The 13,017-nt window shown below is 53.0% G+C and overlaps 1 protein-coding gene across 1 annotated transcript; it reads left to right on the top strand.

The window, feature by feature from the left end:
- Positions 1-3,751: 3,751 nt before the first annotated feature.
- On the top strand, positions 3,752-10,122 carry OVOL2 (ovo like zinc finger 2). The gene is made up of 4 exons (XM_082755691.1): positions 3,752-3,987; positions 4,540-4,730; positions 6,978-7,167; positions 9,544-10,122. Exons 1-4 carry the CDS (start codon positions 3,888-3,890, stop codon positions 9,852-9,854), a joined length of 792 nt encoding a protein of 263 aa, XP_082611817.1. The 5' UTR covers positions 3,752-3,887; the 3' UTR covers positions 9,855-10,122.
- The last annotated feature ends 2,895 nt before the right edge of the window (positions 10,123-13,017 follow it).

Below are 13,017 nucleotides of genomic sequence, written 5' to 3'. Positions count from 1 at the left end.
GGGGATGCAGAAATACGGGGGTGAGGGGAGCTGAGCAGGACGTGCTGAGCAAGCATCTCCCCACAGAAGGGAGTCAGCAGAACCCATCGGGGATGAAAGCAGCGGGAGAGGGTGAGCAGGTGCTGCTGATCCCCTTGGTGGCTGGGTGCTGCTGAGGTGTCCCCTGAGGAAACGTCCGAGACCACGGCACCACCGGGTCACCTCGGGAGCCAGGGGGGCTCTGCCTCGTGTGGATGTTACTTTGGGAGGTTGACACTGGTCCCTAATAAAGCTGGTGGTGGCTTTCTGAGCACAGCGGGAACGTTAACGAGGAGCAGCTTTCCCAAATCTCCTCAGCCCCTGACTTGCAGGTGGGCTTTCGGTACCGGTGCCTGCCGCATCCAGCCCAGCGGCAGCACCGCACCTCGCCGGGGCGCCGCTGGGTGCCCCAGGGAGCGGAGCCGCGGCGAGTGGGCGGCCGGGGAGACAGCGCCAAGCCGGGAGGGGAGCGGGAAGGAAGCGGAGGTATCGGTGGAGAAAGACAGGGAGACGCTGGGAGTGGCAGGGGATGTGGGAGGCCGGGAGCCGGGAGCCCGGTGAGTCAGCGCGGTGGGGTGCTTTGAAAGCGGGCAGGGAAGCACACGCAGCCCCAGCCCGGGGAGGTGTTTTCACCCCCATGCCGGTGCCTGCTGCGTCCCGCTTGCCCTGGCTGCTCCCTGGGCTCCCTCCTCTGCGTGGCACAGGAGAGAGGCCCCGTCCGGCTGGGCCGTCCCCAGGGGGATGCTGTAGGACCGCGAGCTTTTCGTCCCAGGATGGAGAGCAGCTTCTCCCATCCAGCTCCCCGTCCTGCTGCACAGGGTGCACGTGGAGCCCTCGAGGTGCCAAGCCAGGTGCTCTCTCAAAATGCCAGGTGGAATTTGGACATCCAGCCCCATCCCTGACTCTCCCAAAATCCCTCTGGGAGAAGCAGGGGGGAGCCAGACACAGGGAGCAGCTGGCAACATGGGGCAGCCCGGGTCACACTGCAGCACCCGGGAGATGAAGGACATGAAGTTTTCCACTTTCTCCACTTTATTTCTTTATTATATCCACCAGGCCGATGCTGGCAGTGAAAGGGAGCCCTCCAGGCAGGAGCGGTGCCCCATGTCAGTCCGTCCCCATGTCAAGGGTTTGCCTGGGATGGAGGGGGTTGTGATTGCGACAGCATCGCGTGGCTGATGCATTGTTTGATCCCATCTCTCTCCCTTCTCACTCCCAAATGATTTGAGTCAAATGAAACACATTTTAGTAGTCAAATATGTAAGGGTGGGTCCCATTGTGCTTTGACCCTACAGGGCGTTTTGTACGTTTAATTTGATTTACACCCAAAATGTTAATTTAACATACTGGATTTTCTTCCACACCCAAGCAAGGCTGAAAATGAAACAAGATCCTACAGAAAGGTTTGTGTGCCATTATCTCGTTAGCGTTGCTATTTATTAAGTAACGAGGGTGCTGGGGCTGTGCACATAGCGTTTCTGCAGCGTTTCAGTGGGGAAGGACACCGGGAGATGCGTGATTAAATAACAGCTAGGAATGGTGTTTTTAGGCAAAGAAGTGTTTGCCTTCTGCTTCCCAACAGGCTTAGAGGTGTCTGAAGCACTGAGTGGTGCAGGAGTGATGCTTGCCCTCTTGCTCCTTCCCTCAGCATCCAGGAGCCAGATGGGGATGCTCCCTGCCCCTTTCCCCCATGTCCCCAAAGCTCTGTGGTCAGTTTGGGGCAGAAATGCTGCACACAGAGCAGAGTGGGCTAAGCCCAAGCAACACCAAGGTATGGTCAGTCCCCTGCTGGCTTAAGGAGAAGGCAGCCCACCACCAGGTGCTCCGTCTGATCCAGGTGGTGTCTCCTCGTGCCACCTCTCCATCCTGCTCCTCTCACCCTGTCGGAGGCTGCAGGACCTCCTCTCCTCCCTGTGCCATCAGCGCTGGGCACACGGCAGCCCTGACCGCTTGTTAGGGCTCCAGAGCTGATAGTAATAATAATAATAATAATAATAATAATAATAATAATAATAATAATAATAATAATAATAATAATAATAATAATAATAATAATAATAAACAACCAAGTTCCTGATTCAGCCATGCATGTAAGCGCACGTCCGACTTGGAGAACCCAATTAAAGTGGAGAGCGAGCCCCGGTACCTCGCTGAGTGGGAACCTCAAAGCAGGGTCTGAAGAAGCCAGGAACACTCCTGAAGGAGTCACAGCAAGCTCTTCATTCAGGAGTGTCGTGATTAATGACGTTTGCTGCCTCCGTTGGCTTAAAAGGCAAGGAGTGGTTGAAATAAAAGAAACCTCAAGTTGAAAGCGTTGCAAAAAAAAAAAAAATCAATTAAAAGCCGTGTAGTTGTATCTTGACCTGGAGCAAAATCGCAGACATAACAGAGGAATTACATAGCCTTAAAGAGGAAGGCAGAAAGGGGAGGTTTATGTGCGGTATCCCCCCGAAGGCACGCTCAGGTTGCTTCTCCCCCAGTGCCCGCGGGTGCTGCGGTGCCCCCAGCAGCAGCAGGGGGGTCCCTGCCAAAATGTGGCTAGCCAGGAACCCCAGGGGTTGGGATGCTCAGCCCTGAGACCTTCCCGGGCCATGGGGCACCACGGGACAAACGCTGCAGGTCCTGGCCCCGGGGTCTGGATGGACACATGGGAACCTGCCACATTTGAGGGCACGTCCCTTCCAAAAAACCCCAACTCCATCCCCTGACACCAAACAGCGAGCCCCCTGTCGTCTCCCCATGCTCTTTGGGAGGAAAATGGCAATTTTGGGGGGGAGCGATGCCGTCCGCAAGGCCTCCCCATGCAGGAGGCAGCTCTCCACACACAGCCCCAGCAACCCGTGAGGATGTGCCCGGGGAGGAAGGCTTGGAAACAGCGGGCAGAGGGCAGGAGCAAGCACCCCTGGGTGTTGGTAAATGTTCAAGGACACGCCGTGCGCGGGCTCCGTGGCGCTTGGGAGGCTCCTCAGCAGAGTTTTGTGGGTTTTCTTCTGTTTCTCGTGCTTCCTTCCCCCCACCCGTCCTCTTTTCTTTTGTTTCATTTCCACTTCGGGAAGAGGGGGGAGAGGACAAGAGGCAAATAAAAAAAAAAAAAAAAAAAAAAAGAGGGGGGAGGAGGATAGAGAGAAAAAACCGAGGCCTTGACACGTTTCTCATTTGAAACGAACTACAATAAAATAAAGAAATAAAGCCTTTTTTAAGTTTTTATTTTTTCCTCCTTCCCAGAAGAAAAGCTTGTCATTAAGAAAAATAAAATAATAATAATAACACCAACAACTTTCCCTGCCCGCTGCCGTCCCCGGGGGCCAAGGCCCGGCCGCTCACCCCCAGGGGCAGCACCCATGGGTGGGGGGCACCCCACAGCGAGGGGGGGGCTGCGGAGATGAGGCAGCAACAGCGTGCGTTTTTTTTTTTTTTTTTTTTTCTTTTCTTTTTTTTTCTTAATTTTCAGCCGTGAAAATTCTTTTGCAAACATTCATGCCTTAGGAAGGGCTGGAACAAAGCTCGGCCGCTCCAACCGGTCGGACAGGTAGGCAGACTTGTTGACACCGTTATGTTTGCAGCACGCATGCTCCTTCCCAAGTTTCCTGGTGCATTTTTCTATTCCACCTTATGAAACTTTCCCCCCTCCACCACCACCTCCTCCTCCTCTCTCTCTCCCCTCACTTTTTTTTTTTTTTTTTTTTTTTTTTTTCCTCTCTCTCTCTCTCTCTCTCTCTTTTCTTTTCGCACCCTCCCCTTCTCCCCTCCCCGCTCCGGGCGGCAGCGCAGCGCCCGCTCCCCGCCGGGGTGGCGGCCACCGGCGGGGGGGGACAAGCTCCGTGCCCAGCCGTGCCCAGCCGTGCCCAGCCGTGCCCCCTGCCCTCGCCATGCCCAGAGCCTTCCTGGTCAAGCGGCGGAGCCCGCAGCCGGCCGTGCGGAGCTGGGCTGGGCTGCCCGACGAGGAGCGAGCCGACACCTACATCCCAGGTGAGGCAGCGCCCGGCCCCATTGTGTCCCCCCCCCGGGGAAGGGGAAGCGACCCCCGAGCACCGCTGCCCCCCCTGGGGAAAAAAGGGGGCGGTGGGGAAAGGGGAGCCCTGAGCTTCACAGCCCGTTCCCCCAGGGAGGGGTTTGGGAGCCCCCCGTCTTGGGTGGGAGGCGTGGGGTGGTGTGTGTGGGGCAAAATGGGGTTGGGGGTCCTCCCGGCTTGCCCCCGTCCCGCTGCTTCCTCCTCCTCCTCCTCTTCCTCCTCGCCTGCCCTTGCCCGGGGTATAACGGGCAGGCAGGCGGCGGAGCGGAGCTGGCTTGTTTGAACTTTGGGACCGTCCGTGTTTGAGTTTCCGATTGCGGAGCGAGCCGGGGAACCTGCCCCGGGGCCCGCCCGCAGGTTAAACAGCCCCTGCCCACGGCACGGCCCTGGGGGGCCCCATCCCGCTGCCCCCCAATCTCCCCTCACGCCGCCTCCGCTCCCCGTTCCTCATCCCGCTCCGCTTCTCGCTCTCCCTCTTCTCCCCATCCCCACCCTCGGCCCCGCTGCAGGCGGTGTCGGCTGCGTCCTTCTGGGCTACGAAGACAGCTGCAGCCTGGAGAGCAGCGGCAGCAGCGGGACGAGGGACGCCGAGCCCAGCGACCCCCCGACGCCACAGCCGGCCCCCGCCGACCTGGGCACGGCCGGGGGGATGCTGCTGGACCTGGCCGTGAAGCGCCCCGTGGTCAGGTCAAAAATCAAGGTAACTGGCATGGGCGTCCCCCCTTGTGGTGACCCCACATTGAGGCGGGGTGGTGGGGGGCACCCGGCACCGAGCTCAGCTCTGTTCATGTGAGGTGCTGGCACCCAGCCTGCAAACCAGGCTGGACGCCCCCCAGGAGCAGGATGGTGGCGTTGGGGCAAGCCTGGCGAGCGGCGTACCGTAATCTTCCAGCGCCCTTTGCCTTCCCTTAGCCCTGCCCGGGGCCGTGCCGCCCCTGACCTGCTTGGCTGCGAACCCAGGAGGAAGCACCAGCACGAGGAGTCGTGCCCCATGGGACGGGGGTGGGTCTGGCCCTCTGCATGGGGCCTCCTCCAGAGCCCTTCTCCCCGGTGGTGGCCCAGCGGCCACCCCCTCGTGGAGGCTTCCCGGCAGCCCCGTGCCCTCTTGGCTTATCAGGGCAGCGCCTGGGAGAGGTCCTCTTGGCACCTCGCTGGGTCTTGGTGCTTATCTCAACCTGGGAAGCCCACGGGCAGGAGCTGTGGCAGGCCGGGTCCCCTAGGCAGGGCGGTGCTTTCACCCCAAAGGATGTGAGGGGAAATGGGGAGTGGGCTCCTCATGGCACTCAGACCCCAAACTCCTGCCCGGTGTGGTGGGATGTGAAGCACAGGACCATGGCCATCTGTGAGCACGCCGGCTGCCCCTTGAGGTGGAGTCACACCCCCAGGCCACCCCTGTGCTGGGAAGGAGGAGATGCCTTTAGCCATGGCTAGTTAGCACCTCGTTAAACCCTGGCTGCTACTCTGCTGGATGGAGCTGTAAATGTTCCCGCTGTCTGTGGGGATTACAGGGTTTCAGCCAAGATTTATCAATCTTGTGATGAACATTACATTTTTCCTCTCCTTACATGCAGCCGTGGTGAGGTGGAGCCCTACCTGTTGCCCAACGTGCTTCTCCCTCTGCTGCCCCTCTAGTTTCACATCCTGATGTCTCACAGCTAGCTTTTTTTTTTTTTTGGCTTTTCCAAACCATTTCAGGTAACGTTACTTCATGAGTAAGTGAAGGAGGAGGAGCAAGAAAAATAACTGGCTCTTCAGGAAGAAGAACCCCCAAACCTATTCCTCTTTTCATGCTTTGCTGCTGTTTGAGCTGAGCCCACTGCTTACAATTTACTTTGTGCTGTTAGCAAAAATTAAATCGAAATCCACAGAGAGGACCTGTGTAGTTAACCTCGTTCCTGCAGAGCTGGGCTTTCTACAAATGCCACAGAAACTTGCCAAAAGCACCCCGAGTGCTGAGGCCGTGTGCGTGGTGCCGCTGCTCTGCTTGCTTTCACCTGGCTCGAGTGGCCAGCAGCGAGCGCGTCGGCTGCCCCGAGAATAATTAAAATAATAGTGAAGTGTTTGCATATCCCAGACATTAAACTTTCGTTGTAAGGAATGCTCTTCCCAGGAGCTGAATCATCAATGTCTCCCTTAGTCAAGTTAGGTCATGGAGTTGGCGCAATATTTTTGGTGTTAGAACTGGGAATGAGGAGATTAACCCATAATGACACTCTCAAGCTAATTAACCAGCAACGGGGACCGATGGGAGGAGATTAGTGCCATTGTTTTAGTCTCCACTGAGTCAGCACAACCTCGCTTCAGTTTATCTCTCCAAATTTACCTGCGCAGCCAGAAACACCATTAACTTTTTTTTTTTTTTGGTGAAAAACCTCCAGCAGAAACCGGTGATATTTGCAGGGAGGGGCATCCCCGGGGAAGATGTGGCTGGCTGCGGGAGCATCTCTGAAGGGGAGGCTGCAGGGCACCCTGGCATCTCCCACAGCCCTGAGTTGAGAATTGACATCAGCTTCCCCTCCCGATGCTCCTCCTGCGCTCCGAGGGGCTTTTTTTGGGTCTGCTGCTCAGTCTCCTTCAGCTGGGGAGGGATTAAAGCTGTACACAGCCATGCTGAACTTCCCCATCCCCTGCAAAGCCCCTGTGCAGACCCAGCTCCTTTTTTTTAACCTCGCTGAGCCAGGCACGGGCAGCATCACCGCTGCTCCTTGAGGCAGGCAGGGGGAGAAGCGCGAGGAGCGGAGGTGCTGCCGGCAGGGCTCGTGGCCAAAGCAGGCGTCCTGGATGCGGCTAGATGAGGGTCCCTGCTGCTGGGGGGCTCGTGGCACAGCCCGGGAGGGGGTCAGCAGGTGGTGGAGAGGGGGCTGCTCCCTAGGCACGAGGTCTTTTTTTTTTTCTTGTGGTCTTTGCCATGTCGATACAACTCACCTGGTCCCGTTCCCTTCCCCAGTTCACCACGGGCACCTGTAACGATGCCACGGTGCACTCCTGCGAGCTGTGTGGCAAGGGCTTCCGCCTGCAGCGCATGCTCAACCGCCACATCAAGTGCCACAGCCAGGTGAAGAGACACTTGTGCACCTTCTGCGGGAAAGGCTTCAACGACACCTTTGATCTGAAAAGGCACGTCCGGACCCACACTGGTGAGCTTGCTGCGCCCGGGGGCTCCGGGCTGCTTGGCTGGGGGGTGGGAGAAAGGGGTGAGATGGGACAGGAGGGTGAGCATCCATGGGGAAAATGCAAAGCCCAGGTAAGCCAAAATTAGCAAAAAAATACATAGCGGCGATGTGGTGGAGGAAAGGGAACGGTGTGAGCCCATCTCCCAGCACGCCTGTGTCCCGCCAGCCCCAGCCACGCGCTGGGTGAAAACGCTTTGCCCTCTAGAGGAAACGAGCAGCAGTTTCTCCTGCCGTGGTGCGAGCCGGCCCTGCGGGCTGGGCTGTGGAAAGGGGCTGTGGTGTGATTTTGGCGCTGTCTGGAGAAAGCAGAGCGTGGCTCACGCTGCGCCTCCGGCTTTTGGGAAGCCAGGCGATGCGTCTGCGGGCAGCCCGCAAGCAGCGCTGCACCATCCCGTGCCTGCGTGCTGAACTCGTCTTAACTCAGGCAGGAGTTTATGAGGCTGGTTTTCACCCTGCGACGATTTAAAAATCAGGTCTGTGAGGGTCTGTCCTCATTCTGAATGAGCTTGGGTCAAAGCAAAGCGTTTCAGACACTGGAAGAAGGGTGCTCACCCCATGCTCTGTGCACAGAAGCGCTCGTGCAAACCTGGAGCAGGGGGAAAGCTGCTTTTTTTTCCCTTTTTTTTCCCCTTAAAGTGGAAGTGGTGGTTTAAAACGCCCTTCAAGTCCATCCTCACCAAGCAGGACGCTTGCTGGCAAGCCAGGCTGGCTGTGCTCAGCAGGCTTTTAATTTGCACTGCAGGGCACCCGGACGATGCCGCCACGTCTCCTGGGCGCGCTCCACCTTTCCGCATTTGCTGTTGCCTGCAGGACCTGCTGGTTGCTTGGGGTTGCTCTGCACTGCCCTTTCCCTTTGCTTATGGGATGAGGCAGAATGAAGCAGGTGCACTGCTAGCGGCGCAGCAAGAGCCACAGTTGTGATTTTTTTTACCCCCAATTGCTGTTGAGGGAAGCTGGGCGATGTTTGAATACTGGTGCTGCAAGTGGTAGCGTGGGCTTCTTTCTGGCGCAGCAGGTGCTGGTCGACACCTGCTTCACTGAATTTCAGTGTCCCGGTGGGAATTGTTTGCAACTGGACTTTGCAACAGCAGGGTAGTGTCACAGGGTGGGAAAGGCGAGCCTGCCAGCCCAGATTCACAGCATAAGCAGAGTTAAAGGTTAAAAAGTAACTGATATAAGCAGTTAAAGGAAATTTAGAAATGAAGAGGCACAGCTCCTGGTCAACTGACAGAGGTCTAGACCCGTGCAGATGCTGAGAGGGGTGACTCGACTCAGCATCAAGGTGCTTCTTATTGCAACTCCTAATTAGCTGGGATTTCTGGTAGATTACAGCAAGCGAGTTGTGAACTTAACACAATTTCCTTACAAAGTTAAAACCGCCCATATGAACACCTCTGCTTTACACTTCACCCTTTTTTGCCTGCCTGTTACTCACCCTAGGTCTGATCTTCCTCTGACTGAAGAGGGTTTGGGGTAACATTCTGTCAGTTTTAAGGCTGGTCTTTGCTGGAAAACTTACTGAGCTACTCCATAATAAGTCAAATCACAACAGTGTTTGGGTTTTTCTAGTGTTGGTAAACCCTACAGTATTTTCCCTTCAAGTGCTGGTGGGTTGTTGTTAAATCAGCGCTGACTGGTGATAAAATGGATGCTCTACTGCTCGGTCTCTTTTATAATGAAACTGTTCAGGCATTCAAATCACAAGCCAGCCCCTTCTTCCTTTCTCCAGAGCACGCAGACGTCTTTCTTTCATCTTAATGCACTTCTTTCCTAGAACCTGAGCCTGTAAGCTCAATAATTAAAACTCTATCCTGTGAAAACAGCCTTGCTTGTTTGAAGTGCTGCGATCGCTGAGTGCTCGTGTTTGGCAGCCGTCCACTGAAGTGTTATTAAGCTTTGCTCACTAGAAGAGAAAAATTAACAACTTACCAAGATATAAGATTTCGTTCATTACCAGTGCCAAGATGAAGGGTTAGCTGGAACCGGCAGCTTTACCTAATCACAGGGCTAAAATTCTCAGTCAGATATTTTAAGGAGTAGGTTACACCAGAGTGGATAACGGTTTCTTCTGTGGCACCAAAGTGCTGATGGGCACCTGTTGGCTTCAGCATCTGCCTGAGCCTTACCAAAACATTTCTGTGTTCCCCAATGTATCAAATGGTTCCTGAAGATTTTAGCCTGAAAGTAAAATGTCTTATTTAGAGTTTCCTGGACTAGCAGCTACCTACTGCTAGGAATTTGCTCAGTATTTAGTTAAACAGAGCCTTCTCTTAGCTGATTCCTCACTTGGCTGTAATAAACGTAAACCAGAAGAGTAATCGCTGTCTTTTCATGTTGTAGGAATTCGTCCTTACAAATGTGAGGTCTGCAACAAAGCATTCACCCAGCGGTGTTCCCTGGAATCCCACCTGAAGAAGATTCACGGGGTGCAGCAGCAATATGCCTACAAACAGAGGCGAGATAAACTTTACGTCTGCGAGGATTGCGGCTACACCGGCCCCACGCAGGAGGACCTGTACCTGCACGTCAGTAGCGTTCACCCTGGCAGTGCTTTCCTGAAAAAGACCTCAAAAAAACTGGCGGCAGTCTTGCAAAACAAACTGAGCCCTGTCCTGCAGAGGAACTCCAAAGACGACGACAAGGACGAATAACGCGGTGGATTACAGTAGGCTGCAGGAGTGAAGTTTACATGTAGGACTATGCTTATATTATTATTTTTTTAAAAAAAACAATTTTGGAAGAAATCCCTGACAGAAAGGGGATGCTTTTGTTAACGGGATTCTATTGATACTGGCAGAACCTCAACTTGAAAGAAATATTGCCATACGTGATGCAAACATCGGACTTCTGTCTGGTCAAAAAACCGAAAGACTGGAAGGGGCGGTCACCTCACCTACTCGACGGAGCCTTTACTGAACAGGCATTTACAGGCATTCAGGTGACCTGCTTTGTTTCAGCTCTGCTACACATCCGCATGGCTGCTGACCACTACGTTCGCCGTTCCCCAGCGCGTTTCTTACAGACGACAACAGTTACCTCCTGTAAAAATTGCCTGTGAGAGGTTTGGGTGAGAGGGGCCGTGTAAGAGCAGCTACACGTACACTGTTCTCATGTGCACAAGTAATTAAAATGGGCTTACAACCAGGAACACACTGTATCGGTACCTAAGTGTAAATGTGCAAATAACCTTTACTCTGACCCCCCGTGCAGTAAACTAATGATTTCCAGAACCTTGATCCAAGGTGAGCTGAAACTTTATTTAAAAGGACGCAGAACATTTTCCCCTCTTAAACTTTCTCTTCTAGCAAGTAACATTCCAGGGCAGCCTTACAGTCACGTTCTAGGTACTTTAAGCTGTGAACTCCTTTTACCATATTTAGATTTAAGTGTGTAACCTTAACTCTGGCTGTCCTGGACTTGTTACTCACGCTTTGGGGATTATTACCACATCCTCTTAACATACATCAGTACCAAGCCAGAAACTCAAAGAAAACACTTTAATGACTTGAAGATTTCTATTATCTGTCATGTTGAAATGCATTTTTGTCTGTATTTTATGGTGTGCATGTGTGTTGTTTGTTTTTTTTTTTTAATTATTTTTAAAAACCAGGTGCCTTTAGTTACTACAACAGAGCTGTGCAATGCAGTTAAGAGCACAGCTTAGGCTGTCTGCCTCACGAGATCAATGCAAAACTATACGCGTGTATCTGGCCCCTAATGTGTAATCAGTCAGTTTAGAAGGCTCCTGGTGAGACTGATGCTACGAGGGAAGAAGGTGGTGATGATGATAGGGGACTGATATGATGTCTTTGATGTTTTCAGCCTGCCCTTATATTCCTGCTCTGGCTCCTGTTGAGCCAGGACAACCGCGCTATAGGGACCATCAAGTGCAAATTCAGGGACTAAAAAAAAAGAAGTAGAGGTGCCATAACTGTTGTTGCTGAAACTGCGTGACACTTTAAACCTCTTCAGAAGTTGCTGCAGCCCTTCCTGGGCATTTGGGTGTCTTACGTTAGGAAAGTCAGGGTGGGGTGGAACTTCCTCAGCAATCACAGGTTATGCTGGTCCAAGCACATGTTATTCGTCTGTCTCATGTCTTAATGGACACGGCTGCTAAACAGGTTTTAATTAACTTAAATGCATCATAATTAATGGTGTTCATTTTTAAATACCCCCAAAGTCATTTGTGTTTCAAAATAAAGCTGTACTTTTGGGGAAGATCATGCCACATTCTGTGTACGTTGAAAGAAAAGCTGAACTATAACAGACCTGAAATAGAGTCATGGCCAGGACCAGAATAATCACTGGTACCAAAATGGTAAGATTCTGAGAATCAAACAAAACAGAACAAAAAACCTCTCAAGATGCCTTGGTCTTGTACAGACATCTGCTTGAGTTCTTGCAGGGAAGAGCTTTTAGGGTTTCTAAAGATACAAGTATTTTATTCAGCACAACTGTGGGTGCTTGGGACCTTGAAAATGATGATAATAAAGTGATACTACTGTGTAAAGAACAAACTCGTAATCTGTGTAACAGGGAAGTTTGCAGAATACTTCAATAAATAGCAAGTCCACGGAAGAAAAAGCATCTGAGGAAGAAAAACATCTAAAGCTTATGCACTGATCCTCAGTTCTTCTGAACCAGTGCCCCTGCAACTGAGTGGTGTCGGTGGAGGGTTGTAGAACACGGTGCTTCTGATTTCCCTCCAGTATGCCAAACTATGTCTCTGCTGAAAGAACCAGACACACTGAGGTGGGTCCTCTAAGTGGCTTCAAAGCAAGCACTCAGGGCAGCAGAACAAAGTCGTACGCAACAGCAAACAGCAGGATCGAAACCGCTCCGGCTGGAGAGCAAAGCTCCAACGAGGCTGACACCATAGCTGCAATCACTGCCCCCAGCACCTGACTGTTTGCTGCAGATGACAGATACTCCCTGGAGCAGGTGCCTTGGGCACGTCAATTTGACAGTCAGACAAGTCAGTTTAAACTGGTGACAAAGTGGGTTTCAGTTTGCATGGGACTGGCAATGGCTCGTTACGGGACAAAACCGGCAGCAGCTTCTTCAGAACTGTTTGAGAGCTCCCACAGGGATGCCTGAGGCTGCCGGGCTTCCAGAAGTGCTAGACACAAGTAACTTGTACCAATACTCTCTCTGAAGACTGCCAGCTCCTCCTGGCTCTGCTGTTACAGACTCCAAGACTTAAGGATAGTTTTACGATCTGGCATTGTCTGAGGAAAGCTGCCAGCTTCAATGGCAGAAGGCTTTTGTTATACAAACGATCACAGGTGAAGCCAAGAGGTGCCTGTGCTGCCCAGGCTCCAGCCTTGTCCTTTTAGCAGCGGGCAGGATGAGGATGAAAACTGACACGGCCCAGAGACACCCAATGGCTGTAGGTATGATGGAGGATGCAGTCCCACCTCAGTGCTGCCCACTCCCTTGATTTACCCAATCCCAATTGACGCGTAAAGTCCAGAACATTTGATCACCTCCTGCTTCTGCCCAAAGCAACTCTTCTCTTCTTTATGCCCGCCTTTATACCTACAGAGCCACCCCACACAGAAAATCAGCTGTGTTCAGCGACACTGGCCTACCCACTTGCTAAAATGCTGTGATGTGGGGATGTACTTGCCAAACAGGTACAACATCTGAGCACGCACGCAGCTTTGTAGTCATCAGCCATCTCTGAACCTAGCTTCTGTCTCTGCGTTTGTCTCTTTAGTTAGAAATGTAATTAAGCACACTGTCACCAGACCAGTGTTTGAATAAGCAAGCACCAGTACAACTAAAGGTTTACTGCACAGCTTTCCACAGTGC

The sequence above is a fragment of the Aythya marila genome (genome assembly GCF_965140915.1).
Source record: "Aythya marila genome assembly, chromosome: 3".
NCBI classification, from domain to species: Eukaryota; Metazoa; Chordata; class Aves; order Anseriformes; family Anatidae; genus Aythya; species Aythya marila.
The sequence above is the reverse complement of the archived record's forward strand: the minus strand, read 5'-3'. Positions and strand labels throughout refer to the sequence as shown.

Excerpts from the sequence above, each read along its gene's own strand:
- OVOL2 (XM_082755691.1), top strand. The coding sequence starts at position 3,888 with ATGCCCAGAGCCTTCCTGGTCAAGCGGCGGAGCCCGCAGCCGGCCGTG. Across the intron at positions 4,731-6,977 it reads TGGTCAGGTCAAAAATCAAG|TTCACCACGGGCACCTGTAA; the intron begins GTAACTGGCATG and ends TCCCTTCCCCAG. Across the intron at positions 7,168-9,543 it reads GCACGTCCGGACCCACACTG|GAATTCGTCCTTACAAATGT; the intron begins GTGAGCTTGCTG and ends TTCATGTTGTAG.